General features: G+C 42.0%; 2 protein-coding genes across 2 annotated transcripts; both read left to right on the top strand.

Annotated features, from left to right (window-relative positions):
* Positions 1–548: 548 nt before the first annotated feature.
* Positions 549–3,775, top strand: LOC308139341 (dual specificity protein phosphatase 10; the record flags this gene model as incomplete). Its single annotated transcript, XM_080508749.1, has 3 exons — positions 549–1,512; positions 1,981–2,283; positions 3,510–3,775. The coding sequence occupies 3 exons, from the start codon at positions 549–551 to the stop codon at positions 3,773–3,775; spliced, it is 1,533 nt and encodes a 510-aa protein (XP_080364875.1).
* Positions 3,776–21,193: 17,418 nt separating this feature from the next.
* gng3 (guanine nucleotide binding protein (G protein), gamma 3) lies at positions 21,194–22,762 on the top strand (the record flags this gene model as incomplete). The annotated part of the gene is made up of 2 exons (XM_080509172.1): positions 21,194–21,292; positions 22,634–22,762. 2 exons carry the CDS (start codon positions 21,194–21,196, stop codon positions 22,760–22,762), a joined length of 228 nt encoding a protein of 75 aa, XP_080365298.1.
* Between the last annotated feature and the right edge of the window lie 575 nt (positions 22,763–23,337).

Genomic DNA, 23,337 nt, shown 5'->3' with positions numbered 1-23,337 from the left:
AGTTTGTCCCCGCTCAGGCACAGCAGCAGAAGTTCAGGGGTGAAAAAGAAAACGCAAGTTTTCTGGCCAGAAACGACCACGAGTTTCCTTCTCTGGGTCACAAGAAGAACTCCAAACTGGGAACTGTTCATCAAAGCCACAATAGCCATAGTCTGCCCTTCCACCACAGTTCTGTCCCTGTGCCCCATGCCTCCATCCTAAACTCCAACTCCAACTATTCCTCATCCCCTCCTTCCCAACCCACCCATGTCCCAGCCTCGTTCCAACAGCTCTGCCAGCCTCACCCTCCCCGTGCCAGGGATCACCGCCCTCACATTCTCCATGGTCTCCCCCTCTCGCCCTGCTCCTCCCACGCCGGAGGGTTTCCCAGCCCAGACCACACCTGCACCATCGACTGCACGCACCCGTTCAGCTGTGGCTGCTGGAGATTGGTAAGATGCAGAGGGTGTAAGGGCCACTCTGCCGGCTTCCAAGGAGGTGGAGGAAGCTCCACCACCTCGTTTACTTGTGGTCACAATGCCGGAGCAGTGAAACGGAGAGAAAAAGATATGGGTCTGAAAAACCTCGCTGGTTGCCTCTCCACCGCCTCCACCTCCAACACCTCCTCCTCCAACAGCACCGCCTCCGACTGCCGGGCGACCCTGTTCAAACCTCTCCGCTGTGCCTCCTGCTCTGGCGAGGCTGGAAACTTCGAGAGTCCTGCAATCCTTCGCAAAAAACTGGTAGGAGGATGTCTACCCTGCACCCCGCTGTCCTCTTCGGCCCCTCTGAGGGCGATACAGAGCTGTGTCACAGGCTGCAATCCCAAAGCCTCCCAGACAGGAAGTTCTACCTGCAGCTACTGCAGCAGTGACCCCATTGTGGTGACCTTCAACCCTCGGCGGGGCAAACCGCCAGGAAGGGGTATCGGGGCAGCTCATCCCATGACTGTATTCCAAGCTGATGATGATGATTACAGTGTGCGTACCATCTGGCCTGAAGAGCTCGCAAAGAAAATGACCCATTCAAAAGCCCAAAAGAATCACTGTGCCGGGGTGGGGGCCGGAAAATCCTGTGGAAGTCAGGCCCAGAATGGTAGTAATGGAACAGGCATGGTCCTCTTGGACTGTCAAAACCTCCAGAAACACGGGCAAACTCAGCTCACAGACCATGCCGGCAGAAGGCGGCTCCAGCAGGGCAAAATGGCGGCCCTTGATTTTGTGGGCTGCAGATCGGGATCTGGTTATGACGACGGCCGCAGCTCACTGAAGAGGCTCTTGAACAAGGCAGAAGATGCAGGAATCAGTGACGGTCAGGATGAGGACGCTTCATATCCCCGTTCCCCATCTCCGCGCTCCGCATCGCCGCCGTCACCGGTGTCGTTTTCCCCCCCACCGTCCGCCCCCACCACGCTCATCAAACCCAAACCCTGGCAGAGAGACAGGGAGGGAGGACACTCTCTGCCGTCAGCTCAGTCACTTCACCTGGCCCTGAACTCGCTGAACAGAGAGCAAGATGAGGAGAACAGCAGAAGTAAGAATCTCTTCCTATTGACCAGTACGAGCTGTGAGTGCCGCATCCTCCAGCACAAGAAACTAAATATTAACTGCTGTCAGTGGTAGAAAGAGGAGCTACACTCGCTCTTGAAAGTAATTTAGCTGTATCCTTGATGTGACTTCCCCTTTTTGATGAGGATTGTGGTGTGGCACCTCTCCCTTTGAAGAAATACATAATTTTGCTGTATTTTTGACAGATATACACAATTAGGAAGCTTTAAGCTTTTGATCTCAGTAGACTGTGCTTTAAAATAATCCAGTTAGTTTTTTCCATCTTGAAGGAACGGAAGCTGCTAATTAGCTTTCACAATCTGACACATTTCTGAAGTTTCTGTTGCAGTTTAGCCAGTTGTTGTCAAACAAGTACGATGATGATTTTCTGCTGTGAATCTCCAGTTGAAATCCCTCCATGCAATGTAAACATGTGTCTCAACGTTGTCTCCAGTGCACCTCTCTCTGCCGCTGTCCTCTTCATTGCCGGCTTCACTGTCCGATGAGTCAGTGATGACCCCCGATGCAGAAAACGCTGTGGTCAGTCCCATCCTGCCTTTCCTGTTCCTCGGGAACGAGCGAGACGCCCAAGACCTGGACCTGCTGCTGCGCCTCAACATTGGCTACGTGGTGAACGTGACCACGCACCTGCCCCTCTACCACGTCAACTCTGGACTGCGCTACAAACGGCTCCCGGCCACCGACAACAGCAAGCAAAACCTTCGACAATACTTTGAGGAGGTTTTCGAGTTCATTGGTGAGAGTGCCACGTCGGACTCGCTGTAATGCAACTGTATGAGTGGATATATGATGAAAGCAGAGTAAGGCTATGACACCAGCTGCTTTGAATGTCAGTGTTGCTGAATATCTGAATGTGAACGTTGCCATTTATCAGTTTATCAATGGGGTCAGTAATCAAAGCCAGAAAAAAAAGATTTACAGTGAATACCAAGAATACCAAGAGACAAAGTATAAAGAGGAAAAAAAGGATTAAGACCACAACTTTACATAAAGAGATTAATTTTGAAGTCTTCTGTGAACAGATAGCTTTTTCAAAAAAGCCAAAAGCCAAAATTATTGCAGATCTACTGCACAGTGTCACGCTCATGGAGCCTTGGTCCAGTCGGTGACGTGTGATACCACTGATCTTCATTGTTATTGGATACCAAGTAAAACAGAAAGTCCCAAGGATGTGGCACCCAGAGCTCTGTATGTTCAATTTGAATAATCAGCAGTCTACTAGAATATCACAGAAAATGCAAGTGTTGGGACTTAGCTTGTTCCGAATGACATGAAATAAGCCAAAAAAGTGTGGTAGGTTCCAGAGATCCAGCAGTATTTATTTTCTTGCGTTCAACAATCCATTTTCAGGGTATTTTGGTTTCATTCGTCAGTGTGGCAAAAGTCCATTTTGATTGTACAGATGAGTAGATAGAGAATATGTTTTAGATTAACAAAACATTCTAATAACTCACTCTTTGTCTCCATTATCTTTATATATATAGGCCAATCACCAAGTAATAACTAATCAGTTCCTCTTTTTTTTTTAAACGTGATCTTACCGGCTGATAATAAAAGACTGTGATTATAGAACTAATAGAACACTCATCTCTCGACTGAAGTCACGGTTACTCTGCCTTGATTTTCTTCTCTGTGACAATTTCTATCCAAAGCGAAATGATTGCAGCCATTTGCAATGTAATCATCACTTGCTTTGTTTCCTTTCAAAGCTGTGTCAGTCACCATTGTCTTTATGTGAATGCTTGACCCTGTTCAGACCACCCACACACTGACTCGCCTTCAGACAGTCTTCTTTGGTTGCTATTACAACCTTTGTGTCATTTTGGGGGGGAAAAAATTAAGCGGAATCCGCTGATTTTTGAAGTGAAATACACATGACAGTGGTACAGCGATAACTCCTTTTCTACGTCTTTATGCTAAACTGAGCTCATCCATTGTCATTGTTGTTGTTCTCATCCGCAGAGGAGGCATATCAGAGTGGACAGGGGGTGTTGGTACACTGCCAGGCGGGGGTGTCTCGTTCCGCAACCATCGTCATCGCCTACCTTATGAAGCACACCCTCATGACAATGACAGACGCCTACAAATACGTGCGGAGTCGTCGCCCGGTGGTCTCGCCGAATCTGAATTTCATGGGTCAGCTTTTGGAGTTCGAGAGGGACCTCAACTCTGGGGTGACCCCTCGCATCTTGATGCCTAAACTCAACGGAGTGGAGACGCAGGTGTGAGAACGGTGAGGGGGGTCGACGAGGGCGCAGAGCTCCCCACACGAGACCGACAGAAACAATCAAATTGGCATTATTGAGCATGAAAGGCAAGAGTGCAGCACATTTTATAGGAGTGACATGATGAGGATTGCCGACGCGTTGGTCAGTTAGTGCACTTTTAATACTGTGAAACACGAGACAAAAAGGACTGGACGGCTCAGTAAGTTTAAGAAGAAAAACCTTAGACAGCTTGACTCTCTTCCAGTATACTGTTCATAAGACGATGTGCCAATATTTTGTATAGCTCTAACATCACTCAGATATCTCGTTTCTGTTCTTCCTTTTTTTTTTCTGTGTGTGTTTTGTTCCTCTTGTTTACATTAACAGCCACACACACAACAGAAATACAGTGACTGTGTTGCCATTAAGCATAAATGCATGCACAACGTAAACAGAAAAGGTTCAACCTCAACCCTTCCTCCTCAGCTTCCTCTGCGGACGTTCCCACCATATGTAGCAGCACACAGGTCATCACAACGCACTTTACCTCCCATGCATTTCTTTGATTATCAAATTACCGTAATTGACACTACAATGGCATAAATTGTCCACAGTTAGTTTGGTTGTTGTTGTTGGTTTGTTTTTTTTCTTTTTCTCCTTTGTCTGATGATGTGAGAAGTGTGCAATGGAGCGGCATGGACCTAGCTGGAGAACTTACTACAAAAAGGGAGGAAGAGCTCATTGAAATGTGTGAGATTTGTTTTTATTTCAGTGCAGCCACTTGCAGAATTACTCTCATAGTGTTGGAGCAATAATACAGTGCAAGAATAGGTGTCAGCGGCACATTAACGTGTGGAAATAACAAAAATTAAATATGCGAGGTAATGCACTGAAATAAACCCACTATGAAAGCATTTACTACGGCGCAGGAATCACGACAGTTTTGCGCACTATCATTTATAGAGTGTGCTCGATCAGGAGGTGTGTGCTGGTTGGTTTCTGCCCTCCCCGAACAACGTGTTTTAAACAAAAGACCTTCTTCAACTGTGCACAGTGCACCATTTCTTTTATGGTGATCCAAAAAAAAAAAAAAGCAAAACGGGATGCTTTGTCCTTTTTTTTTTGTTATGTAAAAAGAAAAAATGGTTTGGTGTTTAACATGAAACAGTCCTGTTGTGTTGCATGGACTGGTGTTTCTTATATTTGAAAAAGGCAGAATGGAGTCGGAATTAACTTCAGATGGAGACATTTAGCATCTTTCTGAACTCGTGTGCTTTGAAACTTTTGAGTAGGGTGAATTACATTTTCGAGTTTTGTTTTGTTTTTTTAATGTGTGAAGCTACATGTGTTCAATCTGTACCTGATCGTTCCCGGCCTTGACTGGCTCGCGGCAGTCTTGAAGTGTTACTTCCTAATTGGAACCAGTTTTCCAGAAAAGGGGCTAATTTGGAAAGAGTATATTTTCGCAGCTTACCTTACCTTATTTATTTCATGAAGACTTTTTTAAAGCCAAATCTACTTTGTATTTAGTTATTTTCATACCTTTGTGAGAGAGTCAGACGAGACTTGGGTGTTTTTTCAGAGCTGGAGATGTTTTTGCATTAATTGCTCCCTCGCTATATTTCTTTGCCTTAATTATCCATACCGAACTTCGTAACTGTGTCCCCAGTGACTATGCATTATCTTTTATATGAAGGCTTTGGAGAAGGTTACTTGATTCACTGTGAACTCTTCTTCCACTTTATTGAGGTTCTAATTACTGAAATTAAAGCCCCTGTAGCTGCAGACCACCTGCACACTGAATCTTCTAACGAAATAAAAAAGAAAACCAAAACTGTGGATATAGGAGGCTATAAAACATTAAAAGTTGCCGTTAAGAAGTGCAGACAGGTGACAAATTGTAAGACAAACCTGAGTGCTTGACCCCTGCAGTGAGTGTGTGTGTGTGGAGGGGGGGGTTGTGCCGAGGGGGACGTGTTGCCTGGCAGTGGATGGAGTCCACCTGTCCCCTCGGAGGAGAGTGTCACTGCAAATCAATACAAACTTGTTTGAGTGATCACCTTTTTCCTGTGACGACACAGTGTAGTCCTGACGGGGGCTCGTCTCTAGAGTATAACAAATTACCCCCACCACGGGTCACAAGTGGGTCACTGAGCCGCTAGATCTCAATCAGGTTGGGAAATTTCCGACTTAAGTGATCGTTAAAGCATGAGGAAAGGAAATCACTTCTTGTTCCATGTTTGTAGCGTCACAGAGACTCGACGAGACACTGTTATTGAAGAGCACATGGTGCTCAAACATTGTATTGATACGCATTGGTTTTACAGTGTCGAGAGTGCACGGTGTGAGGCTAATAGTGCGAAAGTCATCGGGTGTGTTCAAGTGCATTTCTGCTAATTCAATAGCCAGTCATTTACACATGGCTCAAAGAGGTTGCAGATACTGTTTATCATTGTCTTCTCTGCAGAGCAAGCAGATCCGCCCATGACCAATGGTGTCTTAAAAGAAAGAACCAAGATAAGAAGGTTTAACATACAGTCATATTGTGGTGCGCGCCAGACGTTTCCATACCTGATGATGTAAACAAAGAGAAAGACAATCAAAAACACCTACGGGCTGATCACTGATCCCTGAAATGCATTTTTACGGAAAACCCACATTGGAAAAACATGAAAACTCGAAAGGCTCCCCAAGCTCACACTTCAACTGGGGGATTTTAATTTATGTGAGGCAAAAGGACTAACCACTCGACCGTAGCATGTTTCCCTCCAACAAACACCCGGAAACAAACAGCCTAACAATGTTTTAGAAAGATGTGTGACCAGCAGTGGATGCAGAGCGCCGGCCACCTGTCTATGTTGGCTCATGCCTCTGTACATTTGCTGAAAGACCTTGTTTTTAGATGCTCAGAATCACTTTCCATTGCTTCAAATTAGCAGTCTGGATAGGAGACAAATGGCAAGACTGGGAACACATTTTCATCACGGTTAAACTATGGTTTCATTGGCGGAATCATTTCACATTTGTCTGTGAGTTCCAGGAAGTAAAACTCAAAACATTGTAGTTGGTACAGTTTTCCCATCCTGCTGAACAGAGCTCCAACAAGGAGAAAGAAGATGTGAGGAAAGACTGGGAGAAGTTACTAAATGAGGTTGTACACAAGGCAACATGTGCACACCCTCATTGCAGTCGCTTTTACTCAATAATGCAACACAAGTGTTGTGAATTAAAGAGGGACAACCGAGTTTCCTTGTTCAAACCTTCGGTCAGGCCCCATTGTTGTGTGCATGCACACACACGCACACACACCCACACACACACACACAGGGATGTGCATGAGGTTACATTCCGAGTGTGAATGCTGTCATCAGTGGCGCTCTTTGCTCTGCCCCAAGTATTAGACAAGTATTGTCTAATTTGTCACTCGTCTGCATCTTGTAATACGGTAACCAAGCTTTCAGGCGATGGGATTTAAACTGCAGCCGTTTGAATTAAAGGGTTTTCAAAGTGTAGCAGCTTCCTATTAAAGCTTTGTTTGTTCTTCAGGAAGAATCAGTCATAGAAGTGATCATTGCTGGTGTTTTCTAGCTGAGGATGATCTTATTTTGCTCATTGTTGTTATAGCCTTAAGGCGTGTAGTAAGTAGGAGACCAACGCGTTTGGGGAATAATTGGTCTAATTCAAGGAAGAGGAGATGTGTGTTCTTCTTTCATTACATTTTTATTTTCTTGGTCTTATAAAACCAGAGGAGACAGATGGCAGTAGCCATGTGGCACAAAGTCCATTTAAGCTCTCAATTCTCCCGCTTGTTGACGGCTCAACAACAATTTAAGTTAAAAATGAAAGATACAAACTTCTAAATCTAAATCAAACAAAAGATTGCAACTACTTTTGTTTATTTCATTTATTTTCCCTAATATTCTAACCTAACGTGTTGCATCTTTTCTAGATTCCCCGCTATGATTTCAAACCAAAATGCCTTCAGTTTAGCCTCCTGCAGTTTGGTTCCGTCACGACAACTAAGACTTTGTAGCAATGATCCTGAATTTTACGTGTTGGATTTATTTTCTGGCGAAGTGACTTTGATAAAGGCTCTATATTTTTCTACAGTCAAACCTCAGCATCATGTTGGGCACACATGTATCTGTATATATAATTTATTTTGTTTTCTACACAACCCTTTTGTTTTACACGAGAGGACTGAAAGACATCTTCCATCTTCTGCTGTGCTTCACTTCAAATGCTATCAGACCTCGGTGGTAGGGGGTGGGAGTAGGTATGAGGTGGGAGGGGTCAACATGTTCTAGGTTGTTTTTTTTATTATTATTATTTATTTACCTCTCACCTTTATTTCAGCTGGAGAAACTTCAACCAAAACATGCTGTTCCCTGCTCCCGTCTCTCCAGCTCAGCTCTCAGTAGTCATAACCTTTGAAAATCCTATTGCCCCCCACGCCCCCAACTTTCTTTTTTTATACAGACTTTATATGCAAAATGGCTGCTGAAGCAATTTCTTTAACTCCACGCTGTATGGACTTTGCTGTGCAGTTGAGGCATTTGCTGACCTCAGACGTTTGTACTCGAGAGACACATCGAAGGAAATTCTACATTTTTCTGGTTAATTCATATGAACTGAAGGGCCAGTGGCTCCGAGTGTAGCTGTGGGTGTGTGTGCGTGCGCGTGCGTGTGTGTACAAATCTTCTGTTTGTGTTTTGCACTTGAAAAGAGGAACTGTGCGTATGATACCTTTTAGGAACGTTGTATATCTGTCCATTGCTTCTGTGTGGGAACTTATTTAAGTCCGGTTTGTATTTTACTGCCCATTTTCAAACGTTGTGTTACTTCTCATACCAAATATTAAATTTAAGGATATTAATTCATAGGACTGATGAGATAACTCAAGAAGGAAAAAAAAAAAAAAAAAAAACAGACCACCTCCTCTCGTCCTAACGGGGGTAAGAACTCTTCAGGTATGACTATCATTGTAATGCTGTGCTGTTTCACTTCCTCCAGAGACCCAAATACTCATGTTATCTAACCTGTGATGCTCTTCTGTCTCCGCCTTCCCCTTTTCATAAATGGATTGTTTCTCTTAAGCAAATGTAATATTTTCATATTGTAATACCCGGTCCTTGTATTTAGACATTTTTACCTTCATGTACCGACTATACTCGTCATAATTCTTTAAGGTGCACTGTGACTAATACAATGCTGCTATATCACAAAGACTTTTCTCCTCTGCCAAACGGCAGCTGACGCTAAAAGGTGACCGATACAAAGCGGGCTGGAATATAGAGGCCCCTGCTTGCATTGTTTGAATTCAATCCAGGCTTCATTGTGCTGCCTCGGTGCGCCGTTTTACTCTCAGAGTGAATTTGTGCACAACCGTAGGATCTATTGCCGTCGGTCTTCCTTTGCGAGCATGATGAGCAGGAAAGAGACAGTAAACCGTAGCAGTACCGTATTTCTACAGACAGGGCCATCTCATTGCTCACTGTGGTTCAGTAAAACTGTGATTTACTTTGACTTTTCATTTTGGCAGAGCTTTTTTCCTCTCGGTCCAGTGATAGATTCTTTATTTAACTTCAGTTAGAAAATTCTCCATGAGCCGAATAGACTTATTTGATGCGTCTACATATTGATATCTGCATCAGAATGATACGAGAGGCAGATGATTTTAAAACTGCCAAGATCATATTCATAAATGCTGCTGCTGAAATGATGAGATTTGTATCACTGCTGCTGTGGGGAGCTTCTAATCTGAAATTTAGAATGAAATCACAAGTGGTTATGTATTTTCAAAAAGTAACACAAACAAATTTGTAATTTTTTTTGGTTATACAATATTCCATATAAGAATTGGGTTCAAGTACTGTCTTCTAATTCCATCTGTCCACCTGAAATTAACCTTATACGTCTCTCGCCTTTCTCTTTTTCCCCTACAAATTTGCTCCTTTCATAATTACCATGGCCATGAGATATCACCATAATATTTAATGTGGTTTCATCAGGTGATTTTTGGTTTTACTGCACCATGTCCATAAGACTGATTAAAAAAAAAAAAAAAAAAATCAACTCATCATTGACCTGATGTAAAATAAACCTCAGCATCTTCAATGTATGACAAATCTACACGTTTCAGCTGCAGGATCTTAAGTTGTGTGCAACCACATTTTGTCTGGTTGAGCAAGCGACAATGTGCCTAAAACAATACTTCAAAGCAAAAGGTAAATATATTCATTTTGAATTTAATTGTATCAATGTGCAATATTAGGACCGTGTAAATTTGTATGCATGGAGTTATACTGATGATGAATCCAATCTCAGCTATACAGAATCTATTCCGTCAATTCACTGTTACAGCAATTATAATTAAGTAGCTATTCCAGATCATGAGGAAGGTAGATTGTCAGAAATGTCAATATTCTAAATGAAAAAAACAATGAATCCTCTGATATTTGATATGCTGATCTATGCTGCGTTTCAGCTCTGTACAGTGTATGGATTGTGGACCAATAAATAGATAGAATTGACAGGGGGAAAAAAAAACAGTGATCGTTGTTAAAATGTCAATCATGCAGATAAAATCACAGTCCAACAGCCAAAGGCGAGAAGGAGAATCATTAGCAGCCTTTTTGCTTTTATAAATGTTTTCTTTGAATTTAAACCGCCTGAAACTGACAAAGATTTACACTTTAGAGTAGATTTGGACGCGGTTTAATTTGCATCCGTATGCAACTAAATATACTCTTAGCATATAGTACGTGTGCTTTGGGATTTGTAAAGTTTGAGATCTCAGAAATAGTCCAAAAAGTTGCATCTATTATTAATAGTGTAGCACAAAATAATATGCAAAAATCAAGTGGATTTATACTTAAATACCTATTCAAAGAATTTGTAGCGAGTAAGACAGCCAGTGTGAAAACTATCTCAAATCGACTCGGGCCTTTCATTCAGCCAGAGCTCACTCGAGAGGGGTAAAGAGGTTGGGCAGTCAAAAGTATCCAGTCAAAAGTCAGAACATGTCAATATGGATGTACTTGTCATGTGTGATCACTGGTTGAGATTTGACCGTACTCCATTAGCATGACGTCAAACTCCCGTCCGGGCAGAGCGGTTGCGCAATGCGCCGGCCGCATGAAGAGGTTTGAACCACACGGCATCTCCAGGAAGAGCCTCTCTGGACACACTCGGCTCATGCCTCTTACTGCCCCGTCCGTCTCTCACAAGTTCAATCAGCAGCGAGTTCAACTGGTTCCTGTGTTGGTGACACGACTGAAGATTCCCCCGTCACGTGGTTTAATTGCCGTCTCATCTCTTATGTTGGTTATAGCTGAATATGATGGTTTTACCATAATAGCATCCCCTGATGGCTGGATTGTGAAGTTGTTCTCCATGTCTTTTTTTTTTTCTTTTTTCTAGTAAACACACTGGAACTGGCTCTTTTAATAAAAAAATAAAAAAAAGAAGTGGGGGAGAAAAAAACTCAATGATCCTCTGTGGGAGTTTGTCTTGATTTCATTTACTGACTCTGTGTGTGTGTGTGTGTGTGTGTGTGTGTGTGTGTGTGTGTGTGTGTGTGTGTGTGTGTGTGTGTGTGTGTGTGTGTGTGTGTGTGTGTGTGTGTGTGTGGGCACTGAAAGTCCTGGTTACCTCCATCCATCCAATAAAGCCATGCATTGTGATAGGCGTTCGCTGGCTTTGTCCACTGATCACCAGCACTCTCTGAATGAAGTCAGTAGTGTGAGTTTGGAAAGTATTGATCAGTTACGCTGCCGTCAATACATGCGGCCATTTTCAATTGATGATTGGGATGATCACACCCCCACCCCGATCTGCTGCGCTCATCATTACATAAGGCTGGTTTGGGATGCACAGCTGTGTGATGGAGCACCCGGGGGCCAGATCGATGAGAGAGAAAGGTTAAAACAAACTCAGCGTCTGCGTGGCAATAACTGCTTCAAATAAAAGCAATACTGTGCTGATTGTGTTTAGCTGCGAGCACCGCGGCTGAATTTCACAGCGAAGATTTCTTTTCGAAGCCTGAAATTACCACGTTAAACAGAATGCTGCAGGGACGGTGGTGTATTAGGGTCCAGGCTACAAAACGGTAGTGTTCCAAACTTGATTATTCTGATATTGCAAAGACTTAAGTGGACAATCGCATCTGGTTTTCAGAGAAAAACCATGAAATGGATGCATGATACCAGATATATCATTATATATATTGATGCTCTGCATCATGCTGAGCAGGCCCAGTTAATATTGGCATCAAGATTGCACAAGGAGAATAATGAGGTGACTTGCAAAGAGGATTTCTTATTGGGTCACACTCCCATCTGCTTTTAGATTTATTTATTTTTCATAAAAACAATTATTAAAGTTTGAAATAATTACTGAAAGCAGACAACCAATTACAGCATCGCTCATGGATATGTAGGATATAACAATAATAGGCCATCAAAACATTGTTAGAAAGTATTTTAGACTAAAGCCATTCACAAAATTACAAACATTAAAATGGCAAAGCAGGAAAACACAAGCAGAAATAAAAAAAACTGGAATATGCCACTCACACCAGTAAGGTGAGTTTAAAATTAAACAAGTCCCACAAAAGTGCCATCTTCCTTCATGATGATTTGATATTTTCGTCCAAGCAAAAAGAGAAACTACCAGAAGATCTCTGCTGTGAAACATTGTCTGACATCCAGCGTTTACCTTCTGGGAAAACTGTCTACACGGCAGGTATTATACAATATCCATAATAGTGCCACATATCAACATAACATACAACAGTGCATCATCTGCATAGCGATGGAAATGAATGTCATACTCACTCAGAATATGTCCCGGGGGCAGAAGACGTCAACTCTTCCTCTGGTGAGATCTGCCTGCAGAAACAATTACCTGCCTGTTATTATATATTCCTTCAAATAGAAGATAACATACCTTAAAGTTGGAATTTTGTCACATTCAACTAGAATGACACTACTTTAGGTTAAGAAAAACCCAGATTTGTCACACTTACACTTAACTGCCACGCAAAGTTTCAAAAGATGTCTGCTGTGTATTAAAATTGCAATAAAAAAAAATCCAAATATTTGCGTGTAATTTTGTAAAAACTACAGAGAGAGATCATGCACAGAGACAGAATGCAGGTGAAGAAGGATCTTTACAAGCCATTACAAAGTATCTGGCAGTGATCCTCTTTAATTCGAGATAGTTTTATTCCAGGAAAGCAAAGCTATGATTCACAGGGTGGGAGAAGAAGTATGATGGTATCAGAACATTCAAACTCTATGCAGATTTGGTCGGGCATCACTGAAACGACTCAGTTGGCCAGACACCACTATTGGCTCATTTTATTAGAAGCAAGAACCCAAACACCAAAATTTCCTAAAAACACAAACCTGTACCTGAAGGAAAGCAGCGATCGCAGGAAAGCAAACAACTCAAAAAAGCTGGAACCACAGGAGCAGAAACGGGAACACAAGCCAAAACGAAAACCAGATACAAAAAGAATCCCCAATAAATCCGACAGCCACCAGGTGAAGACAATCACACACTCAGGCACAGGTGGAACACATCAGGGCGGGGGGGCAGCAATCAGACACGAAGAGGTAAAGTCAAAGAGCCTGAAACAAGAGACAGAGTCAGAATCTCAAAATAAAACAGGAAACAAAATGTGAATCACAACAGAGTTCCTCCCATTCAATGAAAGTTGTCTGCACAGCCCCACCAGCAGTGGGCAGCGTCTGTGCAGCGCCGGGGGAACCTCTAATCTAACGCATGTTTCTGGACTGTTGGATGAAACCAAGAGGAAAGTCATGCATGTACAAGAATAAACTTTACATAAAAACTACCAGTCCAGACTCAAACCAACTATATCTTCACTGCGGGCTGGGAGTGCTCCCCATTTCACAACATATTAACCACCAAGGGAATTGGAGACTCAATTAAATATCCTTTTCCAGAAGCACACTTTGGTTCTTCTTGTTCATCTGTGTGTGTCTGAACAGGCATTTGTTGGATCAACGTACAGTTTGGAATGGAATTTGTGAGGGAGGGCGGGGCAACAACATCAATCATTCTTTTATTCTTTAACATAATTTTACATTAACTTTAATGGAGGCAAAAAAAAAAAGTGAAATCCTTTTCGTTCTACAGCACAAATGTGACAATTGCAGCAGTTATTTCAAACAGAATCATGAGAATGGTATCAAAAACATTATATATATATATATATATACACACACACACACACACACAGTCATCATCCTGACTGTTTACATGGAGACACTTCATCAGCACACACCTGCATCCCTGCTTCTTGCTCCTCTGTCGTCACCGCTGAAGCGGTACATGATGCTGCCGTGTGAATTATTTATTCTCCACACCGTATTTATGAATAAAAAATTGCTGAGTGCCGACATCAGTCTGCTGGATTATCTGCGCGCCGGCATTTTACACGATAGCTGATGAGCCACTGGTGCGTGACTGCCTGTAGCAAATCACTCAGTTATTATAGATGATGTTTTACTGCAGTTAAATGTCTGTTTAGGCTATGTTTTATTCTGGAGATTAAAATTTTTTTTTTTTTTTTTAACATAAAACAACTTCCAGGTATCAGATTGTAATGCTAGATAATGCGCCGGGCATTTAGCGCTTTAAAATTTTGTTAAACTTAAAACACGTCCAACATTTTCTGCATCTGTCAGCCCGTGAGTCGAGTCCCATCACAGAATCAATGGCCCAAATGGCTTAAAATGAAAATCTTTCGCCAACATTGTTTCAATATTTATCGACTGCAGCCCGGAGGAGAGCTGCACAGCGTGCCACATGGATTCTAATCAAAATGTCAACACGGCGCTGACCATGCAAGTTTCATTTAAAACTGTGCGCGTTGTCGTCGAGAGGCAGAGAAGATATGTCTCGCCAAACGTTATGCACGTGTGGACGTCTCACGCCGAGTACCTTCCCCTCTCGACACTGGCCAGACTCCCAGAGTGTGTTTTCCATCCAGCCGGCCAGCGGAGAAGTGACAGAGGTGTGATGTGAATTGGATCGGGAGATACTCGCAGACACCATCTCACTTTCGTCCGTCACTACGGATGCGGAACAACATCGACTCGCTCCAGGCTGCCTCTGCGACGCACTCGCCGAGGAAATGAAGATGCAAGCAAAGAAAAACAAAACAAAAAAACAAAAACAGAAAGGCTGAGAAATGGAAAAAATTAAATCAACAACGACGCCCAACAAAATCCAACGTTTATATTCTTGTGTGATTAAACAGTTTCATCCCAGATAGATGTTTGCCTTATTGTAATAAGTTAATTATTTATAAAAAATTTAATTGACCACTGTTAGTTTTCATGCAGGGCCACGAGTTGGTGTTCATTTTGTTGTTTGTAATGTGTGATATGACTGCATGTGCACACAAACAAAGGCACGATGTAAACATCAAAGTGTATTTTGCAGTCCTTTCGCCAAGTACGCAGCAATAATGATAAATAAATCTTCCCAATGACGGTGGCGAAGAAGGCGGCAAATGTGAAGGAGTTAAATTCAAAAGCATGACCAGAACAAGCAGCAATGTTTATTTAATCCACTGTTGTTGTTGATGCAACATGTGGGGGAAATTATTCACTGCGCGTGTGCAGCAGCCTGATGTGATTTAGAAAAGTTTACTTTTTCCAGAAAAACAATGCGTTCTGGAAGCCTTTCGGGGTCTCGCAATCACTTTTTCATTTCAACAAACAGCAAAAACTAATGAAAGTTTGTTTTGTTTTGTTTTTTTCACTTCATAGGGCCTTGGTCTTGGTCTTCGGTCACTGTCTCATCTGGTTGTGCACCTTTTGTTCAACGAGGCAGGAGTTTAGCGAACGTTAATGTCGCGTGAGTTTCAAGCTGTTCATATTGATACCGTTTCGCTCCTCTGATCCTCCATGTCTTCGTTCCGATTTAATTTGCCCGGAAATGTGGGTTTTAGTCGCACTATTCTCAACTCGGTTTTTGTCGCATTAATCCACATCATTCAAATGTCGTTGTGAGGTTTGATCTCATTGCTTCGATTCCCCTTTAGGAATTAATCCGAAGCCAATTAGAGCAACCTGTCATGGTTTACTGAAATATGTGTTTGTTTGTTTTTGTCTCGGTATCCTTGGACAACATGAAGTAAAGCCGCAGTGAAAACATGCAGGAAGGTTGTTTCTCAGCTTTAAAGTCTCCAGACTTGAAAGGTCCCAGAGTCCCAGCAGTGATTACATTTAACTTAATTAGGAACTATTAATTAAAGAAATGCAGCCAGGCTTAATTAATTCAAGCATTTATAGCACAGCAGACAAAACGTAAAGCCAACACTGAAGGGAAGCTCAGGGGTTGCTTTTTGACATTTTCTTTCCGATTGTTCTACAGCTCACATGCACGTCGCTCTTCCACATTACTGTGACATTATTATGATACGGAGTTATTAAGCGTCCCTCTATGTTGGATGCTTGGCACTCGCGCTCGTTACTGTAGAGAATTCACCTGCAGAGATGAAAGAGAGGCTCTCTGGGACCATCTGCTGAGCGTTTTACCCACGGCCCTTCCAGTCATGTACTGGTTTGTACCTGCTGTCACAGTGTTTCACAATCACTGCCAAGCAACGCCCCCCACCACCCCCACCCCAAAAGAAAAACATATTCATAGCCATAAAAGTGGTCCTTTAATTTACCGGCAGTGTGGCCAAGTTCTCGCTGAAAATAAACGTGGGTTCGCACCTCAGAGGTTTTAAAAACGATGAGCCAGCGCTGCAAAAAAAAAAAGAAAAGAGAATGACAGGACTTACTGAAAAAGTTGAAAGCTGTTGCAGCAAACTGTGAATTGATGAACTTGCAAGCGTATTGAGCCCCCCCCCCCTTGAACTTTTCCACATTTTGTCACATTTAAGCCTTAAATATTTCACTCGGATTTTATGTGATATACCAACATATTTTGAAGAGAATTATGAAGTGGAAGGAAAATATTACTGGTTTGTATCTCGCAGCTCTGCTGACTAAGATTTCTGTCTACTTTTCTTTTCAAAAAAATCTCAAGTTCAGTCAGATTGGATGGAGAGCGTCTGTCAATGCCAGAGATTTTCTCAATTGGATGAATGTGTGGCCTTTGGCTCGTTCGTTTTAAAACATGAATATGCTTTGATGAAAACCACTCCATGGTTTTGGTCCATCACAGAACATCCCCATTACATAAATTGAGCTTTGTGGTTGTAATGTGACACAGTTTCATCAGTCATCAATATACTGGGGTTAAATAACAGTTTAAAAAACATACACATCTAATTTTAACATGTTTTGACCAGTTAAGAATCTATTTCTCACTCAAAATAGTAAAGTTGGAAAATTTAGAATTGACTGTTAGATTCTGTTCTCCAGCAATACAGTTCTAATTTCAAAAGATGGAAATCATAATAAAAAAAAGAGAGAGAATAAGTGTTTAAAACTGATGCAAATGTCCTAAAAGTCAGTATTTTATAACTTTTACATGTCTTTAAGCTTTTAGCAAGTTTTCAGCTATTTCTACCCTCTACAGATCCCAACAGCTGCCCTGCCATGAAAATAATTTAGTAAAAGAGGGGATTTGTAGGCCAGAGGCTGTAAACACTCCCATTCTTCTCAGGAACTTTTCTCAATTATAAATAAGATTGCAAATGTTCAAAAGTTTATCACAATAATTCATGAGTAAATTAGCCCAAACCATTACTCTATTTACACGTATTGGTCAACGGAAAATGATGAATTTATATTGGGTTTTTTTTGTGTGTGTGCCTTAAGGGGAACACGTCTTTGTTTATATTTACAGCAGAATGGATTGTTTTGCTGATGATTTATTCACATACTGCAGCTACTTTTTCAGAAAGGTGCAGGCACAGAGTCTTCCGGGAAAGTAGAACATATCAGAATAGATCAGTGGTCTGCAACCTGCAGCTCTGGAGCCACATGTGGCTCTTCAGCTCCTCTGCAGTGGCTCCATGAAGCTTTCATTGCATGGAATTATATATATATTATATGTGTATTATAATGCATTCCACACTGATCTTAAAAAAAAAATAGAAACATAAAGAGGAAAAGGAAAAGGGAAAAATAAAAAAGTCAATTAAAAAAAAGAGAAAAAATAAAGGATGGCTCTAACCATTAGCAAACACAGAGTGGTCATACAAACTTAAAGAGGCTAAAATAGCCAAGATTTATAAAATCTAAAGATCCATGAAAAAAAAAAACTTTAAAAATGGCCACAACAGCCAAAAAATATATCTGAATTGTACCAATGACACTTCACAAATACAACTCCAGCTTTGTATGTATAGCAATTCTTTTTTTACAGTATTTTTCTTCATTTCTGATAAATGGCACATTTTGTACCTTCACAAAAATTCTATTTGGTGGAATAATGTGAAAGCGTTTCTTTTGCTCCCCCTGATCAAGAGCTTCAATCAGAGCACTTCCTTGCTCTGCATCAGATAGCTTAAAGTCATTTTACTGGTTTTTAAAGCACTAGAAGGTCACGACCTTCAATGTATCTCTGATTAGATTGTACATTACAAGTAAACCAGGCCTCTCGGGTTTATTCAGTGTTGTGAGCATTGAGTTCATGATCTTTTTGAAGTTCCCTCATTTTGCAACCACCGATCTGCAGCAAAAACATCAAAATATGAAATTCGACATGTTCCCCTGAAGAGCTCCTTAATCAGAGCCCATACTGACATTTGCCCTCAATTGAAATGAAGGAGACACTCCGTCTTAGACCAAATACTGTGATTTGCCCCAGAAACCAGCTAAAGTTCTCTCATGCCTTCTGGCTTCACACTTCTCTGCATTCCTCATGTTTTTTTTTTGCTGTCACCTACCACAGCTTTTGGCTCACTGTTTGTTAATCACATACTTATAAGCCTCTGCAGTAGGTTAGTATTCTGTTTACCTCAGAGGAAGGGGGGCTCATGTCTCTCTGGTGTTTTCCTGTCTGAGCCAAGCTGTGGAACCAAATGTGCCAGAATCATCCAGCAGATGGAGTCCTTAAACCTTCAATGGGAGCTCTTTTCTTCACACCCACTGCCCAGCCTCTTCAGAATCATCTGGAACATGTGTAAATAACACTAATACAAATTGTAAATAAATTCAACAAAATTTAAATACTCATCTCAGATTATTAATTTTTTTAAACGCTTTTCACCGCTTTACATTGGGACCCACGGCCATACTTTTTCTCTTTTAAAAAAAAAATTTTTCATTATAAGCATCCATGGCCTGAATGATCTGAAAAATGTCAACATGTTTTAGTTTCAGCTTAATCTTAAGACAACACAGTGTTGGATATTGGTGGTAAGTACACGTCATCTAATATCACAACATCACTCAAAAGCTAAAAAAAAAAAAAAAAAAAAAAAGGTAAAGAAGTAAAGAGACTAACCAATTCATATAAATTGGAGGACTAATTTGTTAGGGTGTTATTTTAAAACATGGCTAATTCAGGTGAACTTACCTTGTGTGCCGTGTGTTTAAGTTCCACTAAATAAATATCACATCAAATAATAAAATACAATAAAAATACTACTTACGCTTGAACGCGCGTCGAGTTAAATCCACTTAAGAAAAGTTTTAAATAGTAAATTAGTAATCTACGGCAGCCTTCAAGGACAAACTTCCGGGGAACCGCTAAACCGCCCCTGCTACCAGAAACGTTAAAACTATAAGATGTGTTGCTATTGGAAAATAAAAGCAAAGAGACCGCAGCATAGCGCCATTAAAGCCCGTGTAACACTAGCTTAGCAAAGATGGCGTCGGTCGATTTCGGAGACGTTCAAATTATAATTTTCCAAGCAGTCAGTGCGAGTTGCAAACTATACGAGTTGCTATATGCATTATTTGTCACATAATTATTTCTCGAGGAGCTAAACACACCCCAAGTGTTACTTGCGCTAATAGGTACGTATATGTTGCGCTACTGACACTCTCGTCTCCACAGGCTCTTTGGAATATCAGCGTCACGAGACCATGATTAAAGGAAGAAAAAAAAATCTGTGCAGTTCCATTTAATCACACAATCTAGACTACATAAATTATACGCAGTGCTCATATATAGTCTATAAATGCCGTCTGATTTCTGCAAATAGTGTGATGTGACATGTAAACCAGGTTGCTGCAGTCCCCATAGCAACAGAGGAGAGGGTGGGCATGACAAAAGCCACAGATGTATCATGGTCCACGCTCATGTACTTCATTTTCAAAGATGTGTTGCGATATTTTTAAAGCACACAAACCCAAATCCACACCACATGAACTATACGTTTCAGATTAAAAACCGCAAGAAATTCAGTTGGCCCCAGTTTCCGCACAACTGTTGTGGTACAATCCAGCCCTTGGAAGAAAAGCCTGAGCAGCAGCCTCCCCCTCCCTCCGTCTGGCAGGTACCACTCGCCACCGAGAGGGGTGATCCTCTCCATCCACCACAGCATCCAGTGCTCATTGTGGCAGAATTGCAGTGCACTGGACTGCACAGAGCAGGGTACCATCCAGGCTGTTGTCTGTGAGGGGTGGGGTCCGGCCACACTGATACCACCAAACACAAGCTCACAGAGGGACACGGAGAGGCCGAAAAACCCAGAGAGAGAAGAGGGGGGGAAGAGCGCACCTGAAGAGGAATACAATACGGGTAAGGAGAAAAGGGGGTGGATGAAGAGGGAGAAGGAAGAAGACAATGGGGAAAGGTCCAAAATGGTTTGGATTGATACGCTCCTTTGCTGCTCTGATTTCCGCCCCCGTGTTGACAACCTATCTGACTTGATTCCTTTTCTATCTGTGGCACATTCTCTCTCTTTTTTTTTTATATGCATATTTAAACATGTCACGGACCTCTGAATGGCAGCAGTGGTTAATTCATCCTGCTTATGATGTTTCTGTGGTTCTTCTTGCTCGTGGTGTGGAGGAGGAATGGGGGTGGGGGGGTGGTGGTGATGAAACGCTGATGAAATCTGACCATTTAGACCAGTTCGTGTTTCTTTAGCGTTCTCAGAGAATGCACATGCTCGTGAAGCAACATAACATGACATAATATAGCAGCTGTGCCCATTCCGTGACACAACACTGACCGATGTTTAGACTCCAGCGCAGGTCTTGCCTCATGCTTGCTTTGGCAGCCTCCAAATCAATGAAATACCAGAAACTCTTTTCAAACGTGACATATTGGAATGCAAATTCTCGTGACGCTTATGTAGAGCTTACCCAGATCAGGCAACCTTGTATGGTTCGTTTGTGTCAAAGAGAATGGTAAACCACCTCAGGTAGGGCACACAGAATATTAAACTCTTGGACAAGTTGTGGAATAAATTGACCATAAATGCAAACAAAACGCAGAGGTCAACTGATTTGGCCTGGCTTTGTTTTTGTTTTTTTGCTGGCTAGGATGAAAGGAGACACCCCAGTGAACAGCACCATGAGCGTCGGACAGGCCAGGAAGCTGGTGGAGCAGCTGAAGATCGAGGCGAGTTTCTGCAGGATAAAGGTAGGACAACATCAAACACAAGTACTGCTGCCTTTTTAAAAAACATCTTGCAAGAAATCTGTAATTCAGTTTTTGGACCACTCCCGACATGAAATGCAGAGATCAGCAGTTGAGGTTACGGATGAATGACGCTCGCTTCATCACACATCTTAGCTTTGATTATGTTTAATGAGAAACTGAGAACACACACACGGGTGAAGTGTTGCCTTCGGAAACCAGTCGGAATGTCATCTTTAAATGTTATGAAGAGGAAGAATTGAATCGCATATCTGAGTCTAGAGAACCAACATATGTTAGCATGGCATGATATAGTATGTTGATGCATACCCTTACTTCCTATATTTATTTATAGCACAACTACATGAGTATTTATTTCTTGATGTCGTTTTCGTGCAGCTTGAGTATAAACCCCCCCTTCAGCTTAAACCACAAGGGGGAAAAGGCAAACCCTCTTTGAAATCCTTAAAAATCCTCCTGACGCTGCAGTGATTCAGTGTATGTTCATTTGTTTTTTTATTCTGCAAGAAGCAAACTAATATATTTTTAGATCATTAGAGCAGGAATCTGTCCAATATCGATGACCCGCAGTGGTTTTACCATTAAAAATTGAGCCACAAGTGACCTTCTCTGATGCAAATCACCTTCTGTGATGTTCCATAGCACTTTAATCCATCAAGATAGAAATAGCCCAGTACTGCCAATCAATTTGTTTCAATGAGAAATTTCAGCTGTGTCACATTCTCCAAAATGCAAACAGCCAAAATTGTTCCAAGGATTTTAACATTTTTCTCTGAGAAAACAAAAACAAAAAATTCAATTTTACTGTATTTTTCCCCCAACGTGTTCACCTGAATTCATTCAGGGCAGCAATGCAAACTGTAAAATAAAACGTTCCCATTGAGTCCCTGCGTTGTATTTGTGACCCGCCTCATGATCTCGTGTCTCTCCGGCTGTACTGCGATACCTTGAGACGCCTGGTCAATCAATAGGCTTCGTCCTGTCGCCCCATCTGGATTATTTATAGAACCGTTTGACCAGACTGCTTTCTTTTCAGACTCGAATCCATCAGATGAATGAATACCTGTGGTTTAAACAAACTTCATAAATTAAAAATGCGAACTGTATTGGCGAGGCCAAACTTTCATGATTAAATACGCACCAGAGGTTCGATGGCACTTTTTGATAAATGAGCCAGTCCAGAGCTTCGATATGCAACTTTTCATTACTGTATCTATATATATATATATATATTCTGTCCGTATAGGCGGAGCGCAGCCAGAAGACAATGAGTGAATGCTCCCGGCCGTTTGATGAAATCTGGTCATTTATCTCCACTTGCAGGTGTCGAAGGCGGCAGCCGACCTGATGGCGTACTGCGACGCACACTCCTGCGACGACCCCCTGATCACCCCCGTGCCCACCTCAGAGAACCCCTTCAGGGAGAAGAAATTCTTCTGCGCTCTGCTTTGAGACAAATCAGGGATTGTTGTCGAGGCAAAGTACAAGTGTACAGTGTGTACATGTTGTGTACAGTGTGTACATGTACTTCCGATCTAAATAAGACATTGATGTACTATAGTAACCTTGCATTAAAGCTGCCGATGTACAGTACGCCGTCGACTACAAAAGCAAAGTGTCTAAATTCGTCAAAACGCAGACGTGCGACGTCTCAATGTCGGAGGGGAAGAATTTGCAGCAAATCAAAGACAGAAATGACAACATTAAAAAAAAAAAAAAAAAGGGCAACAAGAATTTAAACTTATCATACGACTGAAAGAAACATTTCATGCTCTAATATATCATCAACAACTGCCAAAAAGAGCGGGACAGCAGGCCGACGACCAGGCGAACCAATATGAAGTTGATCCTCCCCTGATCCGGCCGTCGGATTCTGCAGCATTTGAAGCTTTTAACTAGTTGTGTGGATTATGGTGCTGCTACATGTGCCGGATAGCGTCAGGGCTCCCACAATCCAACAGAATACAAATCAGTGTTGGGCAACCCACGGTGACATTTCCCCCACAGCAGAACTTCATAAACTCTGT

The sequence above is a fragment of the Blennius ocellaris genome (assembly GCF_963422515.1).
Source record: "Blennius ocellaris genome assembly, chromosome: 14".
Classification (NCBI taxonomy): Eukaryota; Metazoa; Chordata; class Actinopteri; order Blenniiformes; family Blenniidae; genus Blennius; species Blennius ocellaris.
Note: the sequence above shows the minus strand (reverse complement) of the source record. Positions and strands in the feature narration are given on the sequence as shown.